Consider the following 12,500-nt stretch of genomic DNA (forward strand, 5'->3'; position numbering starts at 1 on the left):
ATATAACAGGAACATACCGGAACCGGGCAGGACATTATTGAGTGACATTTTGTACCGCGTATTGCGTAGTGAAGTTGGTCTAAAAGTCTTAAACCCATAGATAAACAGGAGAGTTGCGGTGATGCTGGTGGTAGGTGAAAGCGCGAAAGTAATAACAAACGAATTTTCGATTATTTTACGCGGCGTGAACTGAGCGGCTGGAGAATCACTAGAGCGCGTCATGACAAATGACAGGGAATTCAATAAAATATGTTGGAGTAGTATGTTATACATCATACCGGAGTGAAAAGCTCATCGAGGAATTCAGTCAAATTGAGCAGAGGGAGAGAGAGAGAGAGAGAGAGCAGAAACTTTGCTCTGTAAATAAAGCGAAGATTGAGAAATGTAGTGCTTTATTATTCATTTCACAAAATCATTTCAGGTTTCGAAAGAAAATGAGAGTCCCTTGTAATTGGTGAATGGAATATTTCTAGCATCATAACAAATTTTCGGTCGTATTTATTTTATTTGGTCAAAGAGAGATGTGACCATTTTAGACCCAAATGAAGTGGCTGCATTGCCATCGCATAATATGTTGAACGAACAACTGGTAGACATTGTAAAACAGAAGCGTATGTTCAGAAAAATGAAAACCTTTCCATTTTACAAAAGGGTTTTCCAAACAGGCGATGATTAGTTAATACATTTGATAATTAGTTTAACTCTTGATTCAATCTTTCGGTAATCATTGAAGACAAATCAACCACAAGCACGTTTCATTTAGAAATCTATATTGCACCAACCCGTTCGTTCACGGCCTTTCAGAAGGTTAACCCCAGAATGGCTTCTTGTGCTCCTTCTTGATGATCGAGAACGACACTGGCTTCTCAACGTACACTGGCTCCTTCACGTACACTGGGTAGGGCTTATCGACATGAACTGCGTATGGCTTCGGGACCTCGACGTATTCCTTTTGGTAGACTGGGACCTCGACTGGGACTTTCACCTCCACTGGGTATGGGCGGTCAACATGGACGGGATACTTCTTCTCCACGTAGACTGGGACCTTCTTCTCAACAACGACCGGGTACTTCTTCTCAACCTCCACTGGGTATGGGACCTTGACCTCAACAGGGTAGTGCTTCTCGACCTCAACCGGGTAAGGAACTGGGACCTTCTTGGTGATGACTTGCTTCACTTCCTTCTCGGTGTAGTCGTTGCCGTGGTAGTATCCGTGAGATGGCTGCTGGTCGTAGCCGTAGGAAGATTCGTAGGACTCCAGTTGAGCCGATCCATGATCCCAGAGGCCACGCTTTTCCTTGTTGGATTCATCGACTGCCTTCGCGCTGACAATGGCAACAGCCATGGTGAATACAATGAACGCCTGGAAGAAGGAATGGATTGAGTTGAAGTCACAAAGTCCGCTGTTGAAGCAATACCGCTGCTTACCTTCATGTCTGTGCCGCTACTTGGAACTTCTGGTGTCTACCGTTGACTGACTGCAGTGAACGATCACAACCGAATGATGCTCTTACTTCTGTCGTAGCTTAGCTTTTATACTCCCGAAATCAAACTGATTTTCCAACTCTCCTTCGCTTCATATTCTGCAACGTCAGTAAACCGCCCCGGCAGTTACTTCATATTAGGTGCACACGGTTAGCTGCTCAGCGCATCTCCGGAAAATGAAGAAAAAGCTATTATCCGATCACGTTTCACCCGGCTTAACCCTTAGGTGAGATGCACTTTATTTTTCTATGTACCTGAAAGATCTTAATTCTTCCAGGTTCTGTAAAATTCTACACATCCCATATGCCATTTGTCTGCGATGAAATTATTATTTAAGTAGCATCACCTTTATGTATCCAATTCACGGAAATACTACCTTTCGATATTTTACTCACCCAAGGGTTACACTCAGTGTAGTGGAAACTCCAAACCAAGACCGCCCAGAAAGGGTGGTCGACCGCAAACTGACCCATGTTGCGTTGTCTTTTTGGGGTTTGATGAGAGCTGACACGATTGGTGCGGGTCTGTAGTGAATCAAATGTTTTAAACATATTCTATTATTTAGGTGGCTATTGCACCAATTGGACATGATAGCAGCACCATATCCGATGGCCCGCTCATCGAATAATTTAGTTTCAAAGCGTTGCGATCCAGTCAAATGATCTCTCACCGGTTGTTTAGAAAATGTACCACTGCACGGGGCTATGAAGGTCAAAATGTGGCAGCAACGTTGTTTAAAAAAAAATAATATATCCCATCGATTAATTTCTATTTCATAATCAGTAAATCGTGTATAGGAAATGTCTAATGGTTAGTGAGTTCACAGTGTATTTGCATTCACACACAACATCGTTAAATTTCAGGTTACAAACAACATTGGACAATTCTAAAAGATTCAAATTCATATTTACAATTTTTTTATTTTATGCATTTTATACGCCAAGAGTAATTCTTTCGCTTGGAAATGTATCCAGAGTCACTATCTCAGCTATCATATTGCTGATGGTGGTGATACAGGTTTAAAAAATCAAAAATCTTTCCTGTGCCCTTATTTCAAATACACATCATATATTCATAAGCCACGTAGTATGATAGTGCAATTGCTGACATGCTCAAACAAGACCAGTATGATAACTGATGATCACTTTTGCTATATCTCTTGTTTATCCTTACTCTATAGTGTCATCCCATGCTCATGCAAAATGATCTACTACAGGTTGTTCCTTTTCACAGATATCAGGCCTAATCGCAAATTTCTTTCTCGTTTGATGATCTTATTTATTTTTAAATTGATTTATCAAAATATATAAAATCCATTCAATTAAGTGTGATGTATTTCGTAATCGTAATCGTCTATATTTGCAGCAATTTTGCAGATTAATAAGTGACGCGATTGCTGGAATAAAGATTACAGTTTTGATAAATGGGTGATCTCAAAAAACAACCATTCCCATTTTTTTACGAAAAATTCATCCTCTGCGGCACACGTATAGGGACTGTCTATAGCTAACAAGTATGGCCACTTGTTCGTTACGTGCTAAAGAGTCCTAATTTGATCTCAAGCAGTGCTATTATCTTGCTTTGATACAGTTAAACATCCAATGGACAATGCCAAAGTGACGCTTCGGATTCCATCACATAAAACTCAACCAAATTCGAAATAGTTTTTCCAAGTAATCGTTCTATTTATCATCTAGCCCCAGAATGGCTTCTTGTGCTCCTTCTTGATGATCGAGAACGACACTGGCTTCTCAACGTACACTGGCTCCTTCACGTACACTGGGTAGGGCTTATCGACATGAACTGCGTATGGCTTCGGGACCTCGACGTATTCCTTCTGGTAGACTGGAACCTCGACTGGGACTTTCACCTCCACTGGGTATGGGCGGTCAACATGGACTGGGTACTTCTTCTCCACGTAGACTGGGACCTTCTTCTCAACAACGACCGGGTATTTCTTCTCAACCTCCACTGGGTATGGGACCTTGACCTCAACAGGGTAGTGCTTCTCGACCTCAACCGGGTAAGGAACTGGGACCTTCTTGGTGATGACTTGCTTCACTTCCTTCTCGGTGTAGTCGTTACCGTGGGAGTATCCGTGAGATGGCTGCTGGTCGTAGCCGTAGGAAGATTCGTAGGACTCCAGTTGAGCCGATCCATGATCCCAGAGGCCACGCTTTTCTTTCTTGGAATCCTCGATTGCCGACGAGCTAACAATGGCAACGGCCATGGTGAATACAATGAACGCCTGGAAAAAGGAAATATATTTTGTAACTTTTCGGTTGGATTCAGATAACGTAGAGGCATAACTTACCTTCATGTCTGTGCCTACTGTTTGGATGTACTGCACGATCAGAAGCCTGTGATACGAATGATGCTGATCTCAAGCGCTTCAGCGCTTTTATACCTCGAGCTATTAACCGAACCGTAGCTTTCAGTTTCCTCTCGTTTCGCATTTGGTTCGTCTTTTTCTTTTGGGGTTTTCGGAGATTTCGATAGCATTTTATGGAGCTCGGTTGAAAACTTAGTGTTGCGTGATAGATAATGCGATGGCTGCATTAACGTGGTAATAACGATGCGTTTTGGATGCATCTAACCTTTTGGTTCAACCAATTACCATGCCATGCAGTTAAATTATTTTAAATCATATTTTTAAAGAGGATGCTTCAATTTTTTTTTAAATTAACCATGCCATGCACTTAAATTTTTTTAAAACATATTTTTAAAAAAGGATGCTTCAATTTTTGCTTTTATTGCCTTTTCCATATGTCTACTGTCGCACATGATATTGTAGAGCTCTCTCAAAATCTTCCCCTTGAAACAAACATAATGGTTTAGTTGTTTCTGAGCAAAGTTGATGTCTGAAAGCTTATGTGAATGTACATACCATAAAGAAGTTGCCCAATTCTAGTGCTTTTCTAGGTGTGATTGGATAAGTTAATTAAAACAGATATCAACTACATTGGTATCCGCAACTATCGCATCATTTAATCATAGAAAATTCTAAAAACTGAAGTCCACATGGTCGCTGATGGTGTCAACATAGATTTAGTACGTATAAATGATGTGACGTTACATCGGACAGCCGTCAACCAATTATTTAAGTTTCATCAGCGTATCATAAGACCTGGGACGACTTGGTGAAGATTATGTTGATGTTCTCTATCTCAGAGTTCAGTATGACCCTCTATTGCTTCAATTTAAGATGCAGTCACTCAGTTATATGGTACAGCTGTTTGGCGTTAGTTCAAATTGAAATGAGAGTGATCCATTCATCTGTTTAATTTTTGTTTAATTTATGTTTTATTGTTTAAACAGTGTAATATGGGTCTTTCTCTCTTTATTTTATATTTCAATGACCAATTTTAACGAAATGCATATCGCTCCTCTCTATCAGGATATCGTTGCAATCAATAGCATACACGAGTAAATTGAACCAATATCGCATGTTGTTTTTAATTTTGATAATTTTTTTCGAATGTTTATTTTCACGCATATTTCGCAGAAGGTTTGATACACAAGGAGCATGATTCAATCGAATTTCCCCCAAAGACACGTCGTGGTTTTAAGAATGAAAAAGATTTATGCATTAAATTTCAATCATGAACCATTAGTGTCTTGTTAAAAAGGTGCTAACATTATGAAACACTATTCAAGGAAATCGTAACATTTCGGATTCCATCACATAAAACTCAACCAAATTCGAAATAGTTTTTCCAAGTAATCGTTCTATTTATCATCTAGCCCCAGAATGGCTTCTTGTGTTCCTTCTTGATGATCGAGAACGACACTGGCTTCTCAACGTATACTGGCTCCTTCACGTACACTGGGTAGGGCTTATCGACATGAACTGCGTATGGCTTCGGGACCTCGACGTATTCCTTCTGGTAGACTGGGACCTCGACTGGGACTTTCACCTCCACTGGGTATGGGCGGTCAACATGGACGGGGTACTTCTTCTCCACGTAGACTGGGACCTTCTTCTCAACAACGACCGGGTATTTCTTCTCAACCTCCACTGGGTATGGGACCTTGACCTCAACAGGGTAGTGCTTCTCGACCTCAACCGGGTAAGGAACTGGGACCTTCTTGGTGATGACTTGTTTCACTTCCTTCTCGGTGTAGTCGTTACCGTGGGAGTATCCGTGAGATGGCTGCTGGTCGTAGCCGTAGGAAGATTCGTAGGACTCCAGTTGAGCCGATCCATGATCCCAGAGGCCCCGCTTTTCCTTCTTGGAATCCTCGATTGCCGACGAGCTAACAATGGCAACGGCCATGGTGAATACAATGAACGCCTGGAAAAAGGAAATATATTTTGTAACTTTTCGGTTGGATTCAGATAACGTAGAGGCATAACTTACCTTCATGTCTGTGCCTACTGTTTGGATGTACTGCACGATCAGAAGCCTGTGATACGAATGATGCTGATCTCAAGCGCTTCAGCGCTTTTATACCTCGAGCTATTAACCGAACCGTAGCTTTCAGTTTCCTCTCGTTTCGCATTTGGTTCGTCTTTTTCTTTTGGGGTTTTCGGAGATTTCGATAGCATTTTATGGAGCTCGGTTGAAAACTTAGTGTTGCGTGATAGATAATGCGATGGCTGCATTAACGTGGTAATAACGATGCGTTTTGGATGCATCTAACCTTTTGGTTCAACCAATTACCATGCCATGCAGTTAAATTATTTGAAAACATATTTTTAAAAAGGATGCTTCAATTTTTTTAAAATTAACCATGCCATGCAGTTAAATTATTTTAAAACATATTTTTAAAAAAGGATGCTTCAATTTTTGCTTTTATTGCCTTTTCCATATGTCTACTGTCGCACATGATATTGTAGAGCTCTCTCAAAATCTCCCCCTTGAAACAAACATAATGGTTTAGTTGTTTCTGAGCAAAGTTGATGTCTGAAAGCTTATGTGAATGTACATACCATAAAGAAGTTGCCCAATTCTAGTGCTTTTCTAGGTGTGATTGGATAAGTTAATTAAAACAGATATCAACTACATTGGTATCCGCAACTTTCGCATCATTTAATCTTAGAAAATTCTAAAAACTGAAGTCCGCATGGTCGCTGATGGTGTCAACATAGATTTAGTACGTATAAATGATGTGACGTTACATCGGACAGCCGTCAACCAATTATTTAAGTTTCATCAGCGTATCATAAGACCTGGGACGACTTGGTGAAGATTATGTTGATGTTCTCTATCTCAGAGTTCAGTATGACCCTCTATTGCTTCAATTTAAGATGCAGTCACTCAGTTATATGGTACAACTGTTTGGCGTTAGTTCAAATTGAAATGAGAGTGATCCATTCATCTGTTTAATTTTTGTTTAATTTATGTTTTATTGTTTAAACAGTGTAATATGGGTCTTTCTCTCTTTATTTTATATTTCAATGACCAATTTTAACGAGATGCATATCGCTCCTGTCTATCAGGATATCGTTGCAATCAATAGCATACACGAGTAAATTGAACCAATATCGCATGTTGTTTTTAATTTTGATAATTTTTTTCGAATGTTTATTTTCACGCATATTTCGCAGAAGGTTTGATACACAAGGAGCATGATTCAATCGAATTTCCCCCAAAGACACGTCGTGGTTTTAAGAATGAAAAAGATTTATGCATTAAATTTCAATCATGAGCCATCAGTGTCTTGTTAAAAAGGTGCTAACATTATGAAACACTATTCAAGGAAATCGTAACATTTCGGATTCCATCACATAAAACTCAACCAAATTCGAAATAGTTTTTCCAAGAAATCGTTCTATTTATCATCTAGCCCCAGAATGGCTTCTTGTGCTCCTTCTTGATGATCGAGAACGACACTGGCTTCTCAACGTACACTGGCTCCTTCACGTACACTGGGTAGGGCTTATCGACATGAACTGCGTATGGCTTCGGGACCTCGACATATTCCTTCTGGTAGACTGGGACCTCGACTGGGACTTTCACCTCCACTGGGTATGGGCGGTCAACATGGACGGGGTACTTCTTCTCCACGTAGACTGGGACCTTCTTCTCAACAACGACCGGGTATTTCTTCTCAACCTCCACTGGGTATGGGACCTTGACCTCAACAGGATAGTGCTTCTCGACCTCAACCGGGTAAGGAACTGGGACCTTCTTGGTGATGACTTGTTTCACTTCCTTCTCGGTGTAGTCGTTACCGTGGGAGTATCCGTGAGATGGCTGCTGGTCGTAGCCGTAGGAAGATTCGTAGGACTCCAGTTGAGCCGATCCATGATCCCAGAGGCCACGCTTTTCTTTCTTGGAATCCTCGATTGCCGACGAGCTAACAATGGCAACGGCCATGGTGAATACAATGAACGCCTGGAAAAAGGAAATATATTTTGTAACTTTTCGGTTGGATTCAGATAACGTAGAGGCATAACCTACCTTCATGTCTGTGCCTACTGTTTGGATGTACTGCACGATCAGAAGCCTGTGATACGAATGATGTTGATCTCAAGCGCTTCAGCGCTTTTATACCTCGAGCTATTAACCCAACCGTAGCTTTCAGTTTCCTCTCGTTTCACATTTGGTTCGGCTTTTTCTTTGGGGTTTTCGAAGATTTCGATAGCATTTTATGGAGTTCGGCTGAAAACTCAGTGTTGCGTGGAATAATGATGTAGTCACTGCTTCATACTGATGCATTTTGGATGCATCTAACTTTTTATTTGTGACAATTATTCGATGTACAATTCGGCAGCTTCTTTGAAATATAACATTACTAACAGTATTAAATAAATGGGTTAAGTATGTTGTATATTACACACAATGAAAGTTTTGAAGCAAATAACATTATATCCCATATTCTAGAATTGAACATAGTGGACCGCATAAAAACTTCATAACTTGGCCCGTGTCAACGCAAATGTTGCACCGCATCTCAATTGTTTGCTGGCGCAGAGCAAGTTTACTGACTCTAACTTTTAACTCTCGCTGCTTCCTGCTTCGCTATGGAATAGAATTAAAAACTTTTCACGCGACTACAAGAAGCCAATAGATGGAAAGGTTGTCCAACGAGGGTGTTACTGGAGGAAACCTTAAATCCCTCGCCTTTTGCAACACTCAATTCGATGCGCACGATTGCTTGGGACATGGTTTATTCTGGTGACTTGAACAGTCTTTGTCGCACCGTCCACGGATCCGATGATTGCAAAGACAACGGACAAGATGTTACAGTACGTGCTATCCAAATATGTTTCCTTTCCACCTCCAGATAGTCAGTGAACTGTCGAAATTAAAGTTTTCACAATGTGTAAGCAGAAATGGCAAAAGAGGAAAAAGCAATCCGGTGGCTTATGGTAGCCATTACTGAGTTTGAATCAGATCACGTGAAGCGTGAAGGTTTCTGTGGACCCAAAAAGCAGGTAGCACCATTCGTTTTGTGCATATTTCAATCGAACGGGACGCTCATAAATATGCAGAAAGTTTTGCAACACGGTATTCCTTTTAGTATTTAGCGGGAAAAAGTAAGGGAACGTTGTATAGATGTTTTTACTATCGGTGCTATTTTACATGATTTGTAGATAGCTTGCAGGGAAATTTTCTTCGCTTTTGTTTCTTCTAAATAGTTTGCCTAAGTTCTACGAGAAGAGTTTTTCAACACCGTTGTACCAGTCTGCTGTAAATGGCAGTTTTGAAATTTTGTATTATTATTTTATGATATTTGCAAACTCAAACACAATTGCATTGAAGGATATTTTATAAGTGTTTTGAGTAATAATCATTACTTCAGTATTTTCATCTAGTTGTTAAGCATTCATGCTATCTAGCAAGAGGTCTCTGGATTGATTTCGACAGTAACAGATGGTAGAAACAATTTACTCTGCCTAATGAAACAAATTCCAAAAACAAAGAATATTGCATTTCTACCGAAAAGAGCACACATGATTGCCATTTCCAACGATAGACTGCTGCCTTTTCTCTCCGATCAATCAGCAGAAAATCTTCTCTTCGAATTAAGTAAAAATGAGCATATATTATTGGCTTCGATGGATCGATAACGGAAATTAAATAAATTCACTCCAACAGAAATATTGAGATGCCGTTTCTCTCCACTGTTCATGATTTGCATTTCATTCACAGCGAAGTGGCAAAGTTAATCCCAATGTTCAATTGGCCTAAGGTTCAGTCTAGATTCTTCATACTGTTACCAACGACAGCAAAAGGCACTTTTCATAAGGCGTACTAGTGGGATGGAAATCAAATAAAAGACTCTCGACGATAAGACGGCTCGTCCGGGATGGAGGAAATTCCTCAACGCCAAGATGGCTTAATGCTTTCATTCTTTATCAGCCTCAGCATCGTTGAAGACTTTATTTTGCTGCCATGCTACGTACCCTCCTACCGAGGGAAAGGTAATCCGTGTTGTTAACTGTAATTATATTTTTCAAATACCAGCCTTCAAGTCCGGATCGCGGTATCTCGTAACGTTTCTGTTGGTCTGATGTATTTATGTTACCCCAGAAGAGTTTTTCTTTTTTCCAGGCTGACAATTAAATCCCTTGCTCTGCACCAACCTTTCAGCTGCTCGTCCATTCCTACTCGAGAGAATACAGATTAGCGGGACGTCGAGTTTCTTCAGCAACCGGCCACAAGAAGCCACCGTAATTGGACTGTTCTCGGGCACAGTACGTTTATGTGGCTTGTCATTAGTATCAGTAAATGGTGAAAATCAAATCACAGAACAAGAAATAGTCACAAACCAACACATTGCTAGCACTTCATTCCGAAGTTATTACAAACCAGGAGTAAGTCCGTTTCAATTGCACGCCCAAGACATTCGCAATCTCAGGGACATTTTCTTCTCCAAGTTTGCAAATGTCCTGCAATCACGCACCCTGGCATGCCAACGTCGTCACGCACCGGCAATTATTTAAACGAAGTATTTAGCTGTGTAAACAATGTGGTTAAGTTTCCAGACGAGCCAGAACGAAATCACGACTTGAGGTAGTCGATAGCTCGGTCATTCGGCGGTAGTTTGAGACATTTTTATCGCGAACGGAACATTCTTTTGAGCAGTCATTAGCCTTTGGCAAATGGGCTTAGCAGTGTTTCGTCATGCAAAAAACAAATCAACGTCCCTCGGGAGGATGTTTCAATTTTCAATTACACTGCCACCGAAGACCGAGGGTTTAGCGTTCAGTGGGTAGGCGACTTTCAGTTGGCATTGTTGACGATTAGTCTTACCGGTTCTGATGATGGAAATTATGTCAGATGATGATTGAAATGGGTCCGTTACCACCGGAAGGAGTTATGTTGGTTACATTTTTCATTCGTTAATTCATCATGAAGGAGCAACATTCAGCATTTAGCTGGAATACTAATTTCTTATTTCGTTCCACAAGGAAGCAGTAATTACGAAGCGAATGCTTAATCAACATTTGCTACTTCAAACATTGCTACCTATTTTAATATTCATATTTTAGGTACCTTGAATGGTAACAATCGAGTGCTTCAATGATTTCTGTTCAGGAAAGGTTATTTTTTTATTATTTTTATTCAAAACCATCACCTTTTATTTCATAATACTGTTCAGTAATTGTGCTTAATTATCCATTTAATATTTTCAGTTACGCAAATCTCTAGTTTCAATGTTTTTTTTTAAACTTCGATTACATATAATTTGGTACCTTGACGAAAAGTGAGACAGGTGAAAGCCTGCAAAAGCTATCATATCATTACTATCTAGATCTAGATAAGTCTTCAATGTATGCATTTGTCTTTGATCTTCCAAATACAACTAATTACCATTTCTCTATCTATTCCATAAGTAGGAATCAGTCTAGGATCAAAGTAATAAATAATAATAGGGTATTCGCTTACAATACAACAAAGTACCATCACATCACAGTACCATCATTGCATTCTCTACTGCAGCTAAGGTAACAAATCTATTATTGACGATGGACGAACAGAGAAATCTCCCTACCAACGATTCACTTCGAGTTTTACTGTTCACCATTTTTTCCTAATTCAATTCCTTCCATCATCTTCTGAGCGATAGGCGTTTACACCGTCTTGACACCATTACACTAGTGGCAATAATTGTTCTGGAAAACCTGTCGTCATCGTGCACCGCCGGACCGCGTGTGACATGCTGCCCACGTACGTACAGGTCGGCAATTATGAGCGGGCAGGCACGACGACGACGTCGACGACACCGGACAGAAGCTGGACAGACGAGAACATAATTAAGAGGTTAACGGAGAAGCGGCCGTGTTTCGTGTTTCTAATTATCCGTCCTCGAACGAGATCGATCGAGCTGCACCCGTGGACCGACCGTCGTCAAAGGCGTCAAGTGACATCAAAGTCACGGCTGCATCACACTTCGGACAGACGGACATCCAATTTCGCCACCGTGCTAAGTAGTTACCGCTCGCTAGTCGAGTGATGTGTGCGTCTTACGTTCTTCACGCGTACGCGCAGCTTCAATGCATGTCAAGTGTGCTATTAACTGGTGTCATTACGCTGCTCTTAAGCGCTGGTGCTCTCGCATAGCCATCGGAACCATCGGTACGGCGGAGATGGTATTTATCATTATAACATGTTCACGTTTTGCGTATGATATCTCATTTGCCTACGCGTTGCTGCCCGGAATGGAACACTGGAGCCATGTGGTGTCGGCTACGCTTGTGAGGATCATTGTAATTTATGTATATTTACTGTAATTAGGCGGTCTTCTCAAGCGGGATTCTATTGGCCAGCGATGGGCACCTTCATCAGAATATCGAACACGCAAGAGTAGTGCTTTCTGTGGGTAATTTTCCTCTACTATCAAATGTTTATACGCAAACAATGTATTAAAAACTTCAATCCATCTAGAATTAATCAAAAACTTTCTGACCCATTCTTTCTGACCATTGTGAAGCGCGTACCATCCGAAAGAACACCAAGAAAGGACACCTCGATGCCTCATGTCTATTCATAGGTGTCACAAAGTATCAATATCGACACGACGCAACTTCCTCTCAGCCAAGGCGCAACCTGCCCTGAAAG

General features: G+C 40.8%; 4 protein-coding genes across 4 annotated transcripts; all 4 read right to left on the reverse strand.

The window, feature by feature from the left end:
* Positions 1–808: 808 nt before the first annotated feature.
* LOC126574195 (uncharacterized) lies at positions 809–1,434 on the reverse strand. Its single transcript, XM_050234242.1, has 2 exons — positions 1,429–1,434; positions 809–1,363 (listed from the first exon to the last, which is right to left on the reverse strand). Exons 1-2 carry the CDS (start codon positions 1,432–1,434, stop codon positions 809–811), a joined length of 561 nt encoding a protein of 186 aa, XP_050090199.1.
* Positions 1,435–3,178: 1,744 nt separating this feature from the next.
* On the reverse strand, positions 3,179–3,805 carry LOC126574199 (uncharacterized). The gene is made up of 2 exons (XM_050234250.1): positions 3,800–3,805; positions 3,179–3,733 (listed from the first exon to the last, which is right to left on the reverse strand). The coding sequence occupies exons 1-2, from the start codon at positions 3,803–3,805 to the stop codon at positions 3,179–3,181; spliced, it is 561 nt and encodes a 186-aa protein (XP_050090207.1).
* Positions 3,806–5,225: 1,420 nt separating this feature from the next.
* LOC126574201 (uncharacterized) lies at positions 5,226–5,852 on the reverse strand. The gene is made up of 2 exons (XM_050234253.1): positions 5,847–5,852; positions 5,226–5,780 (listed from the first exon to the last, which is right to left on the reverse strand). Exons 1-2 carry the CDS (start codon positions 5,850–5,852, stop codon positions 5,226–5,228), a joined length of 561 nt encoding a protein of 186 aa, XP_050090210.1.
* A 1,419-nt stretch (positions 5,853–7,271) lies between these two features.
* On the reverse strand, positions 7,272–7,898 carry LOC126574202 (uncharacterized). Its single transcript, XM_050234254.1, has 2 exons — positions 7,893–7,898; positions 7,272–7,826 (listed from the first exon to the last, which is right to left on the reverse strand). The coding sequence occupies exons 1-2, from the start codon at positions 7,896–7,898 to the stop codon at positions 7,272–7,274; spliced, it is 561 nt and encodes a 186-aa protein (XP_050090211.1).
* Between the last annotated feature and the right edge of the window lie 4,602 nt (positions 7,899–12,500).

This window comes from Anopheles aquasalis, chromosome 3 (assembly GCF_943734665.1).
Source record: "Anopheles aquasalis chromosome 3, idAnoAquaMG_Q_19, whole genome shotgun sequence".
Taxonomy (NCBI): domain Eukaryota; kingdom Metazoa; phylum Arthropoda; class Insecta; order Diptera; family Culicidae; genus Anopheles; species Anopheles aquasalis.